Source organism: Colletotrichum scovillei (genome assembly GCF_011075155.1).
Source record: "Colletotrichum scovillei strain TJNH1 chromosome Unknown Contig00013, whole genome shotgun sequence".
NCBI classification, from domain to species: Eukaryota; Fungi; Ascomycota; class Sordariomycetes; order Glomerellales; family Glomerellaceae; genus Colletotrichum; species Colletotrichum scovillei.
Genome location: NW_023336271.1, coordinates 457,844 through 476,945, shown reverse-complemented (window position 1 = coordinate 476,945; position 19,102 = coordinate 457,844). Strand labels below are relative to the sequence as shown.

Sequence of the window (19,102 nt, the reverse complement as noted above, 5' to 3'; positions counted from 1 at the left end):
AACAGCTAGGAATGTGGCTGGCCGTGGAATAATAAACGGCAGGAAGGTGCTCTTGCTCTCTCTTGTCCGTCGTCATTGCTCCCATAGCTCCTGCCAGCTCCCAATTGCCTTGGCAGGGGTGCTGTGGAGCCGAGGTGTGGAGCTGAGTCATCAATCAGTGAGCGCGCAATGACGTCGATGTCCCCTTATCTCTCCCAACCACGGCAGCCACGCACCAAAACTGAAGGCAGTGACGGAATGCCCGCCGGACCTCTCGGGAACCAGAACCAACAAGACTCAGGTCGCGCCAATTCCATCGCTCGTTTTCGGTACTTGGGACGGGGCACTTTTCAGCTGAGAAGAGTTTTTCTCTTTTCTGCCCTGCCCTTGACGACATTTGCGCTCACTAACACTCTCTGGGTCCCGAACTCCTTGCCCGCCTTTTCTGCCCACGATAAGCTCCGCGATGCCGTTCGTCCCGACGTGCGGCTCCTCCCGCGCCGCGATTGCAGGCGAGACTCCGACGCCGACATTGGGGACTGCGTCGATCTCGGGGTTCACGAGCAGAAGCTTTGCCTTGCCCCTGCCCGTCTTTTCTCATCGAATGAAATTGCGTGCATCTGTCATCGTGCTTATTTGGGCCTGCGATCATATCAGCCGGTGGACATCCAGCGATGTCTGAACTTCGACGATAATGGGTCTCTCCACCTTATATCGGCTAGCGGGCCATTCTCTATTTTTCTCTCTCATCTCTCCCATAAAGTCTCCTTGTCCGATGATATAACCATGGCTTCAAGCACCGACGGCCAGCGCTACCCTTTTCCTGGATTCTCTTGAGTCTCAGATAGACAGAGGAATCACCCAAATCATGAGGAGCACTCCATCAGTGCAGTCGATGGAAATCGAGAAATGGCGAACAGCGAGAATCAGAAACGCATGCCTTCAGTTTCGTCAAGAGAAGGGCCTAGGGTGACCAAGTCGTACGCCAGGGCTGGTCAAACTGGGCGAGTGTTTGGGGTTCAGACCTAATGTTGCTTCAGGTCTTACTCGAATATTCGTTGAAAGCAAGTTGGCCGACCATCAGGACCAATTGACAATCTCTAGGCTTTTCGTTTCATCCTCTTCAGTACTTCTTGCTGGACTCTATGGCCGCTCTCCTCAAGATCCACGTACACCAGCGACCACCCAGCCTGTCAGCACCGATGACGGTCCTGTATAGAGGTGTGCAGGGTGAAGAAGGCGTCCAAATTAGCGGTAAGTCGCCTGACTCGACATCGCTGCGGGGTCCCAAGCACCCTAAAAGGGAAATTTCAAACGATGCATCACCCTAACCAACTTCTCCCAATCCACATCTTTTGCTGTCACGCCTCATTGTCGGCGACATAGCAAGCATCATATCAGATAAGAAGTCGTTCTCTGATAGCTGGCACTTGATGCGTATGCCTTGTGTCTATGGTTGATCACGGCATCCGGAAGCGCAATGTTACGACTCGCGATCGCACAGGCTGCGTGACTTGTCGCTCCCGCAGACTGAAATGCGATGAAAAGAAGCCCCATTGTAACAACGCAAGTCCACATCTCGCCAGTCTTCCCAAGTTTGGCTCTGACTGTGGCTCCATCTAGTGTACAAGACTCAATCTCGAGTGCGGCGGTTATGCGACACCGATCAAGTTCAGAGATCAGACAGATCTGCTGAAGCGGAAACATGGGAGAAAACGCAAAGAAAAGGCACAAACGCCAGCGCCGAGTGAGCAATCGCCTTCGTCGAATGCCCCAGACAGTGTAGAGTCGACATTGCAGTCGCATCAAGTTAGCCAGCGTGTTGTGACACCGGGAGATGAAACTTTCCATTCGGCCGACGAAAGCCAGCAAACTTTTGACGATTCACAAGAATTATCTCGCTATGAGGCGGCCACGTCACTCGCCCTGATATCTGGAGGCATTCACCAGGACTCACTGATTCCTACCAGTGGGCATCAAACAGAATCGCCCTCGTTCTACACGCCATTTGACGACACGACTCTACAAGCTGATTCCACTCTCGGTGGACTAGATGAAGACAGCACGGGTGATGGGCTCAACACCTCTTATCAGGGCGTAGCCACGCCGAGTTCCACGCCGGTCTACCCACGTATTGACTCGCCTTTGCTGCGACAAAGACAGTCAGAACAGGCGAATCGGCAGTTGACTTCAGTGCCAACGATTCCAGTCGGCTTGTTAGAGAGCGCAAAGTTTGCCGAGGACATGGTGTTTTATCACCATTTCACGGATACCTCTCCATACGGGACCCTCTCAATCTTGTCACTGAATGATATCCTACAGGCTGAGCACCTTGACAAGGCCTTCTTCCACGCTGCATTGGCCTTGGCGGCGCTGGATATCTCTCAGGCAAGGCCGACCGAGGCGCTCGGCAATAAGGCGGCACTACAAGCCCTCGATCACTTTGTCACTGCCCTTGGTACTGTGCGCATGGCACAGCTCGACGATGAGGGAGTCGCTACGGGCTGTCCGCCGAACCAAGACAACGCTATCTCATGGCTGGCGACTCTTCTACTGCTGGCCAACTTTGAACTACAGAGAGGCCAGATGAAGTTGTGGTACATCCATAGCCGGGCTGCGGTCACCTTCTTGTCCCAACACCTCAACCGCGTGCAGGATTCGCCCGTGGGAGAGTCGCTCATCCGATCGTTCTCTAGGATCGCCGCGCTTCTGGACATCTTTGACAGGGCATACTCCGTACGCTACAGCATAGCGTCTCCGGACGTCTCAGACTCTCTAAGCAGATCTCTAGTAAACTCGCCTCATTCAGCAGACCGACTGCTTTACATCCTACCACGGGTCATCAAGCTAGAAGAAGAGTGGAGGAGCAACCCTCAACACGACCTCCACTGGCGAGAGCAAGCAGAAGGTCTTATCGAGGAGTTAAAAGCCTGGCGAAAGACCGTGCCTGACTGTGACGTGCCACCCTTACACGAGCACACCGCAAACCCTTACAACGAAGATGCAGAAGGACCCGGCATCTCCATCAGACCTCTCAGCATCCCGGACGCCCCAGAGCCCGTCAAGGCTGCAACAACCTTCATGCACTACCTCGTGTCTCTCCTCCGTTTGGAAACGAGATACCTGCCTGGCGCAGTGCGCCAACTACCCCCCAAGGCAAAGAAAATCGTCCTCCTCGTCTGCCGCCTTGCAGCGGGCGTCCCTTACGCCTCCTGCGCAGCCGTCAACGCCTACTCCCACGGCATGGTCGCGGCGATGATGAATTGCTACCACATGTCGGAGGAGCAGGAGGTCAAGGACTGGGTCAAGAATTGGATCGCCGGATTCCCGCGGGAGAGGGAGGGCATCTGGAACGTGCGACACGCGCACCGCGTGCTGAATTACGTCGACCAGGAATACACCCGTCGCGGCTCGCGCTACAATTGGGAGATTATCAAAGTTCGACTGATAGACCTGGAGACAGATGCCACGCCAAGCGAGGATGAGGAGACGGACCCCGACAAGTTTTCGGTCGAGATTTATTCACGGTGTAAACGGGGCTGGAGCATTGACTTTGTAGAAATACCGTAATAGGAAATCGGGAGCGCCCAAGCCTGTGGATTACCAGCGCACCAATAACGATGATGTAATGGATTTTTGTGAATGCAAAAAGATCTCGGAATGTGGCTCGGTATCCGATGACATGCAGGTCCCATCGCCGAGGCTTTTCGATTGAAATTTTCTGCGGGATGACGGGCGCCGGCCGGCGGGCCTCCGATCGTCAGCCGGTAGGTGTGGAGATGGTTTAGCGTGCTCGTTCTCATTTGCCATATTGGGTAATTCCAACAGATGGTTCAGATTCATCATTTCCAGCTCATCTTACCCGGCCATCATAGTAATTCAGCTTGTACTCGAGCGGGAGGATGATGTCAAAACAAAAAGACGCTTATCCGGGAGTTTTTGGTTATAAACTATGGACGCGCGCTCTTTGATATGCACGATAGACAACAAATTAGGATATCCTACTTGTAATTGGAACTATTGAGCTTCGTCCATCTCCAGAAAAACCATATCCATCTCCGTCCCTACCATTGAGTCAAGACATCAAGATGAGTCCCAGCGCTATCAGAACATCTTCAGCGGCATTGCCAAAAGCGAGTGGCCTGCCCGACAATGGACACACTTACGCAGAATTGGACGTCACCAAGATGCTCAAGACTCTTGTCCCTGAGGCAGACCAACTGCCCGTCCCAGATGCCCACGATCCAGTGAGATTGGGCCAGAACTGCACAACGGCACACATGGTACAAGTCCCATGGTCTATGCAAAGTGGTTGGGGAACGCCCGTGATGAGTCCCTACGGCAAGATCGCCCTCGAGCCAACAGCAAGTGTTCTGCACTATGCCACGGAGTCTTTCGTAAGTCCAAATTTTCACCCCTCGGAGCGTAAAGATACTTCGATCAGCTGGAGAAATCCAACAACTGACCCCTTCTCCAGGAAGGAATGAAAGCCTACAGAGGTCACGACAACAAACTCCGCCTCTTCCGCCCCGACCTCAACTGCGCCCGCCTTCTCAAGTCCAACGCCCGCGTCGGCCTCCCCTCCTTCGACCCCTCCGCTCTCCTCGCCATCATAACCACCTTCCTCGGCACGGAATGCCCCCGCTGGCTCCCGGACCCAGGCACAAACATCTACGTCCGTCCCGCCATGGTGGGAAGCGGCTCTGCGCTCGGCATAAACCAGCCCCCCGAAGCCCTCTTCTTCCTCTTCGCCGCGCTCTTCCCGCAGTCCTTGGGAGGAGGGTCGGCGAATGCGCCGCACCCGGGCATCAAGTTGCTCGCCAGCAGCCCCGAGCATATCCGCGCCTGGCCTGGCGGGTTCGGGTCCGCCAAGGTGGGCGCGAATTACGGGCCTGCCATGGTTTCGCATGCGGCGGCTAAGGCGCAGGGGTGTACGCAGACGTTGTGGTTGTTTGGGGAGGAGAGGATTGTTACGGAGGCTGGGGCGAGCAATTTCTTTGTTGTGTGGAAGAAGAAGGGTGGTGAAGGGATTGAGCTTGTGACTAGCTCGCTGGATACGGAGGTTATCCTCGATGGTATCACTCGAAGGAGCGTTTTGGAGGTTGCGAGAGAGAGACTGACGCGGGAGTCGACGGCTGAGACTGAGCTTGTCCCGCTCGAGGTCGTCGAGCGTCCATTCATCATGGGTGAAATTGTGGAAGCGTACGAAGAAGGTCGACTGGTGGAGGCATTTGTCTCTGGCACTGCGGTAAGTTCAACCTGTGCCCTCCCGGCTTGTCGATCTCCCTTAGCTAACGGATCATCTACAGATGTTCATCACCCCGGTCTCTGTGATCAAGTATGGCGACGTTGAGATTCAGTTCCCCATGATGGTTACTCAAGAGGGGCACAAGACGCCGCGCTCTGTGTACTCCAACACGATCAAGTCTTGGTTGGAGGATATCATCTACGGCCGAGTAGAGCACGAATGGGGATACGTCGTTGCTGAGCAGTAAAAGGCAATTCAGGAACGGATTTTCCGTCTCACTGATAGAAGCAAATTATAGATGAAACGAAAAGACGAAGGCGTGGTTGTAGTTAGAGAAGGGGTGGAATCGGTTTACTCACATACCTTAGATCTCCGAGAACATAGAACTCAGAGCTGACAGAACGCCCTTCTATCACTATTGTCAGATTAATGCGTATCATGTGTGCGCCTCTCACCACACTTACTTGATTGATGTATTCTAACAGTCCGCAGCGGTGCAGCCACTTACCCTCAAAGGAGGATCTGGAAAATCAAGCCAATGATCGAGCTTAGCCGCTTATCAATGCAGCAGTGGGATTGTATGATCAATCAAGAAAAAAGGAAGAGAATTGTGAGCAGCACATTTGTAATGGTATATGGTGTTTGGCGGTCTGGACTACATGTGAAAATCAAGTATGAAACAACTTCATCTCTATCCAGCCCCCTTTGCTACTTTATGTTGATCATACGTCTGCATTTAATTATCATCTATATCTTCTACTACGCTTATCACACATAGTTATCCAACCCCGTTCTGACTTTGAAACGCCTTACGTCAATTCAGAGCACGCAAAGAAGTCATCTACTGACTTCAAGGCCATCAACGCATGGTTCTGTCTGGTCGTGAGCAAAAAGAATCTTACTGCAACGGACGTAGCTCAAGTGCCTACCTTCATTGAATCGTGGGTGAGTCCTCCGAGATGAGGTAAAAGTGTCACGCAGTCGTGCTTCAGTAATCTCGGGTTTACGTTTGGTCTACAAGTGTTAGCTTTGCACAAGCAGTATGAGGAAACTGGCAGATCAGAAACTCACTCGTTGTAATGAACATCCAGCCCAGCCGCTGCAACAGTGCCGCTGTCGATGGCATCACATAGGGCTTCCTCATCTATACAACGACCCCTGGCAACATTGACGATTCGAATTCCTCTCTTCATTCCGGAGAAGACATCCTTCGACAAGAGATGATGTGTCGTCGGAGAGTAAGAGCATGCCAGAACCAAGCAGTCCACGGAAGCAACGAGACCCGCAAGATCCCTGTGAAATAGTATCGGTGGCAAAAGCCCCTTGACGTACTCGTTCTCATGCTTCATTGCTTCCAAGGTTCTCCGAAGATTGGGCCTATCAATGCAGTGAACCTCCATTCCGAGAGCAGTTGCCTGCCTTGCGACGGTCCGACCAATAGAACCCATGCCGATAATGCCGATCTTCTTTCCGAAGGGATCAACTGCGTTCTGAGACGAATGCCTCAAGGCCGGCCAGAACTGATCTTCGCGCAGCATCCGCTCGTAGTGATTTAGCTGACGGAATACCGAGATGATGAGATACATCGCAACAACGGCTGTCGCCTCGCTCCCGCCCGTTGTGTTAAAGAAGTCTATGCCACGAGCGTTGAGTCCCGAAACATCTTCTTCGTCGAAACCATGTCCGAAGTTGACAATCATCTTGAGGGTTGATGGGAGATGTGGCAAAGCCCGTCTGGTCCAGCCCATGCCCAATTTCTCGTTGTCGGGCGGAGTATTGATGCCGATTCGCATGATTCCGTCAATGTTCTTGCAAGTGCCGGAAGTCATGGACTGGTAGAAGTCTTGTACTTTTGGATAGTCGTACATCAGTGTTTCGTATCGTGAGCTGAAATCTGCCCATACTTTGTCAGGTATGACGTCGCGAGGCGAGCCAATTACGAGGATCTTGCGTTTTTGCTGCATGTTTGGTAAAGTTGAGTGTGCCTAAATGAATGGTAACATCAAGGAAGAAAGGAAAGCCCAACTAGTGGAAATTCGATTCTTTGCATGGGACTTATTGCACCAGACTGCAAGATCTCGTCGTATTCTGCCATACGTGCCCTTTCTCATGCTAAGGACTAATCTCGTGTAAGTCAGCTCCCCTCGTTCCCAATTTCCTTTTTCGGTAGTATTTAGAAGTGGACTTTTGTATCGGCCCCCACGCTGCATCACTCGTAATCCGATCTCGCTTGACGTGGGTCTCGGTGCGACTAGACTCGACTCGGAAAGCCCAACTTCCCCTCTTTCAACACCAAAATTAGCGCCCAGAGTCAATCATTGCAGCTGGCGATAGTGCTAAGAGAAGCTTGATTGTAGTCGAAAAGCCAGTTCTTTGCTGACTAAGGACGTCGCCTCTATCGCCACGATGGTTCCTACCCCGGCACGCCCGGTGAACGATACCAATGAAGCACTGGCTAGCTTCTATGCAAAGTGCGTTGAAAATGAGAGACACCCTTACACTTTTGCCTCGCTAATCTGAATGACAGGGTTGATGAGCTTGAGAGTGTCTTCATCGATAGTACGTCCAAACAGTTGCTCATGGCTTTGGCTGAAAGGACCGTACTTAGTTAAGTTTGACTTCGCGTAGGACTCGGAGATGCCATCAAGATTCCCTCAATCTCGGCTTATGCAGATAATAGGAAGGATGTGTTCGCGGTGAGTAAGGCGAATAAGCCATAAGCCATCAAGGCATAGAGATAGCAATATCTAATGTAGAAGCAGATGAGTGAATGGGTTGCGACCAAGCTGAAGGCTGTTGGTGTTGATGTAACACTCAAAGACCTGGGCAAGCAGGAGGGCACAGACCTCGATCTTCCTCCCCTGGTATTGGGACGCTATGGGAGCGACCCCGAAAAGCCAACAGTGCTCGTATACAGCCATTACGATGTTCAGCCTGCATCTATCGAGGACGGATGGAAGCACGAGCCTTTCGTGATGACGGTCGAAGAAGACGGCAAGATCTGCGGCAGAGGAACCTCGGACGACAAGGGCCCTCTCATTGGCTGGATCAACATGATAGAAGCTTTCCAGAAGGTTAACGTGGACGTACCGGCAAACTTGGTCTTCTGTTTTGAAGGCATGGAAGAGACCGCGTCCTTTGGTCTTCGGCAGGGACTGGAGGATGAGGCAGACAAGTACTTCAAGGACGTCGACGTGGTCTGCATCACGGATGTGGTCTGGGTGAGCGATGAGCAGATTAGCGTCCCTCAAGGCCTTAGAGGCATCATTTTCTACCTTGTCACCATCACTGGTGCCAAAGTGGATGCCCACAGTGGCGGATTCGGTGGTCAAATCTCGGAGCCAATGACTGACATGGTCAACATCATGTCTTCTTTGGTGGATTCGAATGGCAAGATTCTGGTACCTGGGATATACGACAATGTTCAAGCTGTCACGAAGGAAGAGTACGAAAGCTACCAAAAGCTGAACATTTCGGAGGACTCTTTGTACGGTGGCACCGGGGGCCGAAGCCTCCATGACAATCAGGCTGACTCTCTGGTCGCTCGGTACGTTCACCCGCACTCCATCTTCATATCAGCAAGCTAACCTCATTCTCTGTTCCATAGCTGGAAGAAGCCATCTCTCAGTCTGCACAGGATAGAGAACGCCCTGCCTGGAGCTGGGGCCGTCACATCTATACCTGCTAAACTCGTCGGAAAGTTCAGCATCCGTACTGTGCCCTTTATGAAGTGGGAGGACATTGATCAGCTGGTGCGAAAACACATCAAGGACCGTTTCGAGAGTCTAGGAAGCAAGAACGACCTCGAAATTGAGTGTCATCCGAATGATTGGTTCTACGAGGAAGCGAGCCACTGGAATTACCAAGCCGCGATCCAGGCAACACGAAACGTGTGGGGTGTTGACCCTGCTTTGACCTGTGAGGGTGGAAGGTTAGCCTTTACATCGATCCCCAGCGTGATAGGCCGGCACTAACTTTACCCAGCATCCCCATCGCCTTGGACTTCAAGAAGACCTTGAAGAAGAATGTGCTCCTTATGCCTGTTGGTAGGCCTACCGATGGACAACATTCCACTAACGAGAAGCTGGATAAGAGCAACTAGTAAGTCGATACGCAGCATCAAGATTTGGAGTTCCACAGGGGCTAAATCTCTCATCAACAGCATCAACGCCATCAAGCTCTACGGAGCTTATCTCAAAGAGGTCACGAATTTCTGGCGTCAAAGCAAACAAAATTTGTAATTAGCCGCCAGAGATAACGATGAGCTGCATTCTGTGTTTAGGCTTCCTTACGCAACGGCCTCAAACGGTAAACTTGAACGAGCCAATTCCTGCTATCGTGTCTCTGCGAGTACCTAGGCGAAGCAGCTAGCGCGGGGTGCACTGGATTGCCGTAATAGGCAATATTGAACGACAGGTGAGGGGCAGGGAAGAATGCGGGGCACGATTGAGTTAAGCACCCGAATCACGTCTACGATTACCTTACTTAGAATCATTCAAATTCAAGATTTCATTCGCTTGCAGGAATAGTAATAGGCCTGGTCGCCAGTCTCTCTTTCTGACAAATAGCAGCCAAGCTTCTCTTCCCACGCGTGGACGACGTTCGCTCGCATTTTCACCATGTGTTTATCCAACGTTGTCACAGATGTCAACACTAGCTCCAATTTTCAAGACTTTTCGACCCAGCATACAGCCCTTGACTTGACGATTGACTTTGACCGTAAGGTCTTGATTGGTCGAACTGCAATTACTGGTCAAGTACGAGTCCATGGTCTCGCCGAAATTGTTCTAGACACAAGCCATGTCGCCATCAAAGGAGTAAGCTATCAAGGGGGAAAGGCTGTGTGGAAATTGAGGTCCGACGATGGAGAGAATGGCAGTCCATTATGCATTGAACTTGGACGAAGTTATGGGGAAGGGGAAACGATTGAGCTCACAGTACGTTGAATTGCCAATCTTGCCGTATCATTAATGATGGATTTGGCTAATTTAGTCGCTGGCAAGGTCGACTTCGAAACTACCGAGAAAACCACTGGCCTTCAGTGGTTCAGGCCCTCGCAGACAGATGATAAACAATACCCCTTCATGTGTGAGTGTTAGGCTGCATTACGACTTGTCGGTCTCAGCTAATGGTCGATAGTCTCCCAGTGCGAACCGGTTCATGCCCGCTCCATTTTCCCGTGCCAGGACACACCCTCCATCAAAAGCACTTTCGATATAACGATTCATTCAATACTGCCTGTCGTAGCGAGTGGTGTTCCTGAGTCTGAGCTGATATTCCCACCAATCACGACCACGACCGAACAGAAAACCTACAGATTCAAGATGGAGATCCCAATCTCGAACTACCTCTTCGCCGTAGCAAGCGGGTAAGTCCCATGAAGAACATCCTCAAATATACAATGGCTCATACAGCTCTTTGAAGAAATTTGGCTGGAGAGAAGATTGGACCGAAAAGCTATGTTTACTGCGCCCCTGATGACTTGGAAGCTTGCAAACAGGAGTTTCAACCGGATCTACAGGCAATAATCAAGTCTGCAGAGGTAAGTAGCTGAGTCAGAGCAGTAAAAGCCTTCAGCTGACATAATTGCGACGTCTTAGAATCTCATCTTCGAGTATCCGTGGCCACTTTACAATCTGGTCGTGTTGCCAAAATCATTCCATTTGGGCGGGATGGAAAACCCAATCTTCAACTTTTACAGCGCCACTGTCGTCTCGGGAGACCGAGAGAATATCTCTGTGGTCGCACACGAGTTCGCGCACAGCTACAGTGGCAATCTTGTCACCAATGCGTCCTGGGAGCACTTTTGGCTGAATGAAGGATGGACTGTCTGGACTGAGAGGAACATTGTGCGCGAGCTCAGAGGGGACGATGAGGTCGAGCTACAAGCCATCGTTGGCTGGCAGGACCTTATTCAATCTATTGAAATGTATGGCGGCGAAGACAGTATCTTCACTAGCTTGGTACTTGAGTTCGAAGGCAAGAGACCGGACGATATCATGTCCAAGATCTCGTACGAGAAAGGCTACACCTTCCTATGCTACCTTGAAGAGACCGTCGGACGAGAGAAGTGGCTCAAGTTTGTGCCACATGTAAGTTTACCGTTTTGCCGCGTACAGTTTGAAAACTAACACTTCATCACTTAAGTATTTCAGAACGTTTTACGGTGCCGCGGTTGACTCATCGCAATTCAAGAATTGTGTTCTCAAGTTCTTCTCACCCGACGCCGCTGCTACTTCTTCACTTGGCCGCGTTGATTGGAATTCTTGGTTTCACAAACCAGGCGCGCCCCCAAAGCCAGAGTTTAGCTCTGGACTTTACAAGGAGGCCATTGAATTGGCAGATCAATGGGGCAGTCTCTCGGTCCGATCTGCGTTCAGGCCGTCTGGTAGCGATGTCGAGGGCTGGACAGCGGGACAAGTTTTGGTCTTTCTTGATCTACTCATTGAAAGTCCGCAGCCAATCCCCCTCGAGCATTGTAAGCTTCTTGACGAATTGTATGACGTGGGAAAGTCTACCAATCTTGAAATCGTCACTCGATACCTTCGTGTCGCGCTCCAAGCCGGCGATCGCAGTGTTTTGAAGCAGACTGAAGATGTCCTAGGACAGACAGGCCGGATGAAGTTTGTGAGGCCACTGTGAGTCGCCTCGACCAAAGCGCACGTCAAGACCAGTGCTGACAGTTCACAGATTTCAAGAATTGTTGTCGGTTGACGGTGAGTTGGCGTTGGAGCTGTTCAAGAAGTATCAAGATTTTTACCATCCCACTTGTCTCAGAATGATCAGAAATCTGCTTGACGAAGAAAGGAGTTAAGACAACTACATACCGTCTTTCATGTCAAGGGTCTTGGCGTTACCTCGCCAGAATCGGGCATTGTGCACGTGGAGTTGGGGGTAACATGCACGCCACATAGATAGATCTATATAGACTTGTGCTGACTTTTCAAAATCGAATCTCGGTAATATCTTAGATAAGTCGGAAGTGCTAGCATATTGGTGTCGTGAAATCATAAACTGAGTAACCCTGAGGGAGAGACCACTAGACGGGTGTAGGTCCTCCTCAGACCCAAGCGTTTTGAGGTCGGAACAGACACGCGATCCATCCTTTTGAGTTTCAACCGTACAGTAGACAAGAAAGAAAGACCAATCAAAGTGTCGAAAGATGAAGCAAGCGATGCCTTTCACTTTCCCATTTTTGCCAATTTTGGAAGACTTTGCCGGCCAAGTTGGGGTGCAACAGCACGGTCCGCCCCTAGATTTGGATAAGGTTCGTTAACTTTCGGTCGGCGGCGTTTGCCCCCACTGGTTTATTGATCCTAGAACAGTTTCCATTTCGTTGGTAAGCGTCGAGAACGTGGCATTGTTGAAACAGTTTCATTCGATTGCAGCCGCTGCTGGGCTGGTTGCACTTTCACTGTTATATGACGAAACTATCCACTATGCTCCCGGTTCAAGTCACTGCTGTGATGATAACCTACCCCTACCACATTCCGTGGCAATGTAAAAACTGTGATAAGAGCCTCATAAAGACAACATCACTTGCGGCTCGAATACTAAGATACCATACTGCATGTGAAATCTATGAACGCATGCCAGGTACTTTACCTGTTCAATAACTACCCAATATAACATTTCAAAGAATCGCCAAATTATTCTCAATGGCGCTACCACTGATACGTGTGGTTCTTAGCCCAAGGTCATCTTGAAAATGTCATGAGTTCCTGAGCTGCTATCGAGCTTTCTCAGTCGAAGGGCGAATCGTACATGGATCGGACTTTTGTTTCGAAGAGGAATCTCCGATGTTGGATGCCTTGTTGCTTGTTTCTTTTTTCCTGTCGACAACGAGTCAAGTACTGACTCGGTCTCCGATAAACACCGTTGCCAACACGGGTCAGACTGCCGTTTCACTTGTTCTGGAGTTGCTTTTTCCTTCCTTGATCATCACTGGAACTGATTCCATGTTGTTTTCGTCGTCAGCTACGCCACGTGGGGGACTGGGTAAGGCCGCCGTCGCCGTTGCCGGCTGGGATGGAGTCTCGGACCTGCCCCAAGCCGAAGGTGGGATTCCGGACCCGATGACCCTTTTTATCTTTCCGGCGGCTGTGCATGTTCGTCCCAACTCGTAAGTCGGCATGTGCTTGTCTTGTGCTTGAAACTTTCATTCGTCCAATAAACCATTCCACTGTATCCACGGATCCAGACCCTCGGTATGTGGGATGCCAGGTGGGATGCTGTCAGGGAAGCAGTAGGTTTTTTAGTATCCATCACGGCCCACAAGACATAGATTACGGATAGGCAAATCGGGCCTCGGTCGACTTCCATGCTAAGATTTTTACCTTTGGATGAACGCTGCATCATTGACACCCCTGTCCGGCATCCACCGAATGGGCAACTCGAGACGAATAGACGCCGGGGGGCAAATCTTTATCTCAAGCATCGCCAAGTTTACGATGGGGTCAGCGGATCCCCAAGCCGCATGCGCGGCTTCTTTCGTAGGGCCGTCGCAACTTTTTGCGTAGCTGGTGGATATTTGTTCTTCGGAGCTTGAAGAATCTTGAATTCGAAAATTTCCACTCCGGGTCCTTGGACTCCTATCTTAGGAGGAGTCTAGGGAGATCCCGAGGTCTTGGCAAGGTCGTGCTGTCAGTATAAGTGAAACCTGTCTCCCTTTGCTACAAAGCATAAGAACAATAGACTCTGCTCTTCACCACATTAGTTGTCGCTTTTCCTGCAGATCTTTTCCAGAACTGCCTATCTCTCACTGATCGACATGAAGTCGTCCACTCTTTTCAGCCTGGCCTCGGCCATTGCCTTCGCTAGCGCATCGCCTGTCTTTCCCGCCCATGGTCACAACGGCCACAATGGAACCTTCTCTAATTCTACTTGCACTTCTATGAACCAGAGAAAGGCATGGTCAGTCATCACCCTATTGTTTAGACACTTCTTCCATGAAGATACTAACATGAATAATCAGGCACACTCTAGAAAACCAGGAGAAATCCGACTACCTTCAGGCCGTCAAATGCTTATTCGAATCACCCGCCAAGACAGGCATCAAGGGTGCGAAGACAAGATGGGATGAACTTCAAAGCTGTCACGTCGAACAGTCGAACTTCATTCACGGAGTTGGGTAAGCTTTCTGGAAAGCCAATTTCGAGTCGTTTTTCTAATTCCACATTCAGAGCCTTCCTTCCCTGGCACCGCCTCTTCCTTCGTCTCCACGAAATCCTTCTCCAAGAGGAGTGCGGGTACACTGGTGCTCTTCCCTATTGGGACGAGCAGCGCGATCTTGAAGTGTTTGGAACCGTCGAGAAGGCCTCTGTTTGGGGCTCTGACGAGTTCAGCTTCGGAACTAACGGTGTCAACACCACCCAAGGCACCAACTGCGTCATCGATGGCCCTTTCGCCAACACCACCCTTCGCATGGACCAAGTTTATGGCATCGACTACTATGACGAGTACTGCCTCTCTCGTGAGTTCAACCAGACTGCGTTCACTTTCGCCAACCAGTCCTACGTCGACGAGTGCTATGTAAAGGAGACCTACAACGAAGCCAACTTCTGCTACGTTGACTCTCCTCACTCCTGTGGTCACCTTGCTACTGGCGGCACCGTAAGTAACCCCATCGTTTCAGTATTCGGCTGTATTTCTAACGCCTGCAATAGATGGAGAACCAGAACGCCAGCCCCGGTGACCCGATCTTCTTCCTGCACCATGCCAACTTGGATCGCCTCTGGTGGGATTGGCAACTCGCGAACCTTTCTTCGCGCCTCACGGATATGAGCGGTCAGCTCATCCCTCCCACCTTCATCATGGAGCAAAACCGCTGGCTCACGCCTTCTGCGGCCTACCTCGACTACGACGGTGATGCAGGCAACGACACCACCTTGAACCACGTCTTGTGGATGGCTGAGATCATTCCCAACAAGACTATCGCTGATGTGATGGATCTGAGATCCGAGCTCCTTTGCACGGAGTACATTGTTGCTGAGAAATAGATAGAGTGCTTGCACTATGATGACGCGAGATGGCCATCCCCGATTTTGCGGGTGCAGATATACCCCCTAGACGTATAGATTTCTCAAGATAATAGACTTAAACTTCAAATACCCCAGCTGCGAGGAGATGATTAGCAATCCGCTGTTTTCTTTGACGTCGTTGTTCAAGTTGTAAGCCCGGGCCACGGCAAACAGCATCGGTGTTGATTCGTGTCTCGGACATACCAGACATCAGAAAAAAAGGGTTGGTCGCTCGGCTTTAGGTAAAAAACACTTCTGTAATCCCGATGATTGTATACGCCTGCCCGCCAACAGTCCAAATCCCAGCGATCTCAACGCCACAAAACACCGGCCCTAGCGCCGGGAGCAAGCTGTCTCGTGATTCGGAAATATCGATCTCAATTTTTTGATGGATATCGACGAGGTTGAAATATAAAGCATATAGCGTGGCATCACACGGCATCAGGATATGCTAACGACAGCGATTCAGCCACTTCACTCAGTAGACATCTTGCCACGTCTCAGCGGCTTTCACCATTCGAACCAACGACTCAACTCTCTGCCTAACATGTCATTCCTATATAAGCAAGTACTTCTAGTAGGTGCCACATCGGGCATCGGAGCAGCAACGGCGGATAAGCTTGTCGAAAACGGTGTCAAAGTCATCGCTGTCGGTCGGCGCCAGGAACGACTAGATGCATTTGTCAAGAAGCATGGCTCAAGCAAGGCAGCCTCTGTCCGATTCGATATCACAGATAGGGCAGGTCTCGATGATTTTGTGAAGAGGTCAGTCCCAAGTGCAGAAAATTACTGCCCACAAGCTCCCCGCCCCCGCCCCCTCCCCCACCACGGAATGGGGTACTTGACCCGAAGCGTAGAAAGGCCTTGCGGACCTGATGCCTCCATACGGCAAGCATTAGCGACTTACTATGCTAACAGTTTAACAGGGTTGTTGATGAGTTTCCCGATCTGGATTGTGTGTTCATCAACTCAGGAATCCAAAGTCAGATCAAGTTGTCGGAACCTAGCAGTGTTGATCTTGATGCCTTTCGGGAGGAGATAAACGTCAATTTCTTGAGCGTTGTCGACATGTCGGTCAAATTCCTCCCGAGACTTCAAGAGAAAGCAATGCCGACAAGTCTGATCATTACCGGCACTCACCTTGCTCTGATTCCGGCAGTGACTTTACCAGCATACTCTGCTTCCAAGGCAGCTCTTCATGCCTTTGTTTACTCTCTGAGACAACAACTACAAGGGTCTAGCACTAAGATCATAGAGATCTGGCCTCCCTTAGTGCAAAGTCAGTCGTCAAATGTGCTATTTGTGGTATCCAAGACAATACTGACAAGACCACCAGCCGAATTGCACGATTACATGGGCGAGGAGAAAGGTCGATCGATGGGGATGCCTGTTGACGCGTTTACCAATGAGACATATAAGCAACTTGTTTCGGGCACTGAGCATATTCTGGTTGGCTCAGTTGGCCCGGAAGAACCATTCTTGCAGTTGGTCAAGGCAAGGCAGAAACAGTCGGATGATCTGTCAAAATTTATGCTCTCACACCCCTAAAGTAGATAGTTAGAGAAGATGCCAAAAGCTTGAAAGTCTTGGCGATCCACTCAAACCCTCCCGCTACTCAATCTCACCGTGGATCAGATGCAACTTGGGTCACAATGGAACAATATTGAGGTGGTCAAGCATGTTCAGAATGTCATTTTACCACCTTTGCATGATATGTGGTCATCCCAGGCGATGATCTTTTACTACTGAATTCCTGGGACAACACCTAGACCCTTAGTGAAGGCCACGCTTTACATGTGCACGCAAATCTTCTTAAAGCATTGGGTAGCCTTAGAATCCCATAAGACTTGACCGCAGTCTGAAACCTCAGATTCTTCCTATTCTCTTCTACAGGACTTGTTATGATTATTGACGACATGTTTTTACAGTTCGTCACTCCTATATCAGCAACAATTGCTACAATCACTTTGGCCGAAAGAGAAATCGACATAGTGTCATGTTGTAGCGACTTGAGTGTACTTTCTATTTTCAAACTTGATTGAATACATGTAACTTGATGATAGGTATTCATGGCCTGCAAGTAGCTGGGTCGCAAAGCAATCAAAGTACTGACTTTTGGCGCTTCGCGTACCCGCTGTCCCAGAACCCAGGCCAGTAATCAGGAACTTCCTCAAGGATGAACCTCGAAAGAGCTGCGCTGGTCTCAGCCGGCTTCTCCATGTTTGCCCAATGTCCAGCTTGAATAGTCACTTCGGTGAGGTTGCTACACGCCTGGCGCATTGGCTCGGCTAGTCGGGTGGTCTTGGTCTCGCACACGTAGTCGAATGCTGCATGAATGAGCAAGGCAGGCTTGTCAAATTTACCATCGTTCGGTGCCTTTGAGTTGAACTCGTGGTTGCGCTCATGGTTCATGTAGTAAGCCGATCCCGGCCAGTATCCCGTCTTCTTCATCGCCTTAGTGAACTCATCAAAGACCTCACCCTCGAGGAGAGGAGCTGGAATCTGATCTGGGGATGGAGGTTGTGGGATACCGCCAAACCATCCTCCGTCCTTTCTGACAGTGGAAGTGAATGTGGGCTTTGGGGGATGAACTGGCTTGCCCGGTTGCCACAAAGCCTTGTTGATCCCCTCAATATCCTTCTCATACCAGGCGATAGCCTTTTCAAAATCCTCTTCGTAATGACGCATGTAGTCCCATTGCCCGTAGGGGTATTGGTCTTCGGGATAGACCTGGCGGTCGACAAGGGCCAGTATTGTGTTCAGTCCCAAGTCCAGTGTGCGATACGGAACGCAGACGTTCACCAGAGCCTTGACAACTTCCGGGTGCTGTGCTGCAACAGTTGAAACGCATGGGGAACCCCAGTCATGACCGATCCAGACGGCCTCCTTCCGACCAGTGTGTGCAAGGAGTGCCAGCAGTCCTTCGAGTATACTCTGCTGGGAGTAGTCCTCGATGACCTTGCGAGCTGTCGATTTGCCGTATCCGGGCATGTCCGGCGCGATGGCACGGAAACCTAGAGCGCTGAACGCCTCAAGCTGAGGTTTCCATGCAAGTGCGATTGCTGGCCAGCCGTGGACGAATATAAGGAGAGGTCCATTGACTGGGCCCGCAGCGAGGTAGTGAATATTCTTGTTGTCGGCGTAGGCAACGTCGTATTCCTCAAAGGTAGACATTGTGAGGTTTGGGATGAATTGTTGTGGAACGTGTTTCAGCAGACGGCTTCGGGAGCCTGATTCTTATACTCCATCTCATACCTAAGGTAGTCATTTTGGAGTGAAGGCTGGAGTATGACCAAACCTAAAACTCCGCAACTACTGCATACATGCATGCCTCTCCGTGGACCTGATGGAACGAGGGATGTGTAGATCACGTCCACAAAGAGCAAGATGAGGTGAGCTGAGTAAAACGTCGCTGCATATGCAACCACCTGTAGACAGCGAAAGTGGGTATATTTTGTTCCCGCTTCGACCGAATGGTCGACCGGCCGATCTGGACGTTGCTCAGTGGTCAGAGTCCTTGTAGGCCGCGGGCCAAGTTTCGGCTGGATTATTAATACCAGCATTGGCGCATGTGCATGTTAGCTTGTGTCACACACCCTGGAATCCCCGCAATGCCCATCACTCTGCCGTGAAGGCGCTATTCTTCTCAGTCCAGTTGGCGTCGGGGGTCAAAAGCGTACCTAGGCAGGATATATATTCAATGTGGGCAATATGATGTGTATTCGACCGCCCCCTATGTGTCTAATGAGGCGCACTCAACTGTAGGGCTAAATGGTGCGGAGCGTATCAATTAGCCGGAGAGTTGATTGGGAAAGAGAAACCACTTACGACTGTCGTTGCATGCCCCCTTGCTTAT

The 19,102-nt window shown here is 50.8% G+C and overlaps 8 protein-coding genes across 8 annotated transcripts; 6 read left to right on the top strand and 2 right to left on the bottom strand.

Annotated features, from left to right (window-relative positions):
• Positions 1-1,431: 1,431 nt before the first annotated feature.
• HER10_EVM0003591 (uncharacterized protein) lies at positions 1,432-3,549 on the top strand (the record flags this gene model as incomplete). Its single annotated transcript, XM_035473263.1, has 2 exons — positions 1,432-1,545; positions 1,603-3,549. The coding sequence occupies 2 exons, from the start codon at positions 1,432-1,434 to the stop codon at positions 3,547-3,549; spliced, it is 2,061 nt and encodes a 686-aa protein (XP_035325879.1).
• Positions 3,550-4,067: 518 nt separating this feature from the next.
• HER10_EVM0009471 (branched-chain amino acid aminotransferase) lies at positions 4,068-5,474 on the top strand (the record flags this gene model as incomplete). Its single annotated transcript, XM_035478957.1, has 3 exons — positions 4,068-4,376; positions 4,457-5,227; positions 5,289-5,474. 3 exons carry the CDS (start codon positions 4,068-4,070, stop codon positions 5,472-5,474), a joined length of 1,266 nt encoding a protein of 421 aa, XP_035325955.1.
• An 820-nt stretch (positions 5,475-6,294) lies between these two features.
• HER10_EVM0002838 (uncharacterized protein) lies at positions 6,295-7,191 on the bottom strand (the record flags this gene model as incomplete). The annotated part of the gene is made up of 1 exon (XM_035472532.1): positions 6,295-7,191. The coding sequence occupies one exon, from the start codon at positions 7,189-7,191 to the stop codon at positions 6,295-6,297; it is 897 nt and encodes a 298-aa protein (XP_035325874.1).
• Positions 7,192-7,633: 442 nt separating this feature from the next.
• Positions 7,634-9,468, top strand: HER10_EVM0005862 (peptidase family M20/M25/M40; the record flags this gene model as incomplete). Its single annotated transcript, XM_035475465.1, has 7 exons — positions 7,634-7,698; positions 7,755-7,786; positions 7,856-7,923; positions 7,990-8,774; positions 8,835-9,158; positions 9,212-9,328; positions 9,390-9,468. 7 exons carry the CDS (start codon positions 7,634-7,636, stop codon positions 9,466-9,468), a joined length of 1,470 nt encoding a protein of 489 aa, XP_035325913.1.
• Positions 9,469-9,846: 378 nt separating this feature from the next.
• On the top strand, positions 9,847-12,041 carry HER10_EVM0008681 (peptidase family M20/M25/M40; the record flags this gene model as incomplete). Its single annotated transcript, XM_035478194.1, has 7 exons — positions 9,847-10,164; positions 10,231-10,315; positions 10,367-10,595; positions 10,652-10,769; positions 10,828-11,319; positions 11,375-11,865; positions 11,918-12,041. 7 exons carry the CDS (start codon positions 9,847-9,849, stop codon positions 12,039-12,041), a joined length of 1,857 nt encoding a protein of 618 aa, XP_035325943.1.
• Positions 12,042-13,997: 1,956 nt separating this feature from the next.
• HER10_EVM0000694 (amino acid transporter) lies at positions 13,998-15,225 on the top strand (the record flags this gene model as incomplete). The annotated part of the gene is made up of 4 exons (XM_035470464.1): positions 13,998-14,140; positions 14,202-14,357; positions 14,410-14,839; positions 14,893-15,225. The coding sequence occupies 4 exons, from the start codon at positions 13,998-14,000 to the stop codon at positions 15,223-15,225; spliced, it is 1,062 nt and encodes a 353-aa protein (XP_035325850.1).
• A 568-nt stretch (positions 15,226-15,793) lies between these two features.
• On the top strand, positions 15,794-16,794 carry HER10_EVM0002535 (short-chain dehydrogenase reductase family; the record flags this gene model as incomplete). Its single annotated transcript, XM_035472241.1, has 3 exons — positions 15,794-16,011; positions 16,173-16,525; positions 16,583-16,794. The coding sequence occupies 3 exons, from the start codon at positions 15,794-15,796 to the stop codon at positions 16,792-16,794; spliced, it is 783 nt and encodes a 260-aa protein (XP_035325871.1).
• A 525-nt stretch (positions 16,795-17,319) lies between these two features.
• HER10_EVM0005356 (uncharacterized protein) lies at positions 17,320-18,640 on the bottom strand. Its single transcript, XM_035474977.1, has one exon. The coding sequence runs from the start codon at positions 18,418-18,420 to the stop codon at positions 17,347-17,349; it is 1,074 nt and encodes a 357-aa protein (XP_035325906.1). The 5' UTR covers positions 18,421-18,640; the 3' UTR covers positions 17,320-17,346.
• Between the last annotated feature and the right edge of the window lie 462 nt (positions 18,641-19,102).

Coding starts and splice junctions, on each gene's coding strand:
- HER10_EVM0005356 (XM_035474977.1), bottom strand. CDS start 18,420: ATGTCTACCTTTGAGGAATACGACGTTGCCTACGCCGACAACAAGAAT.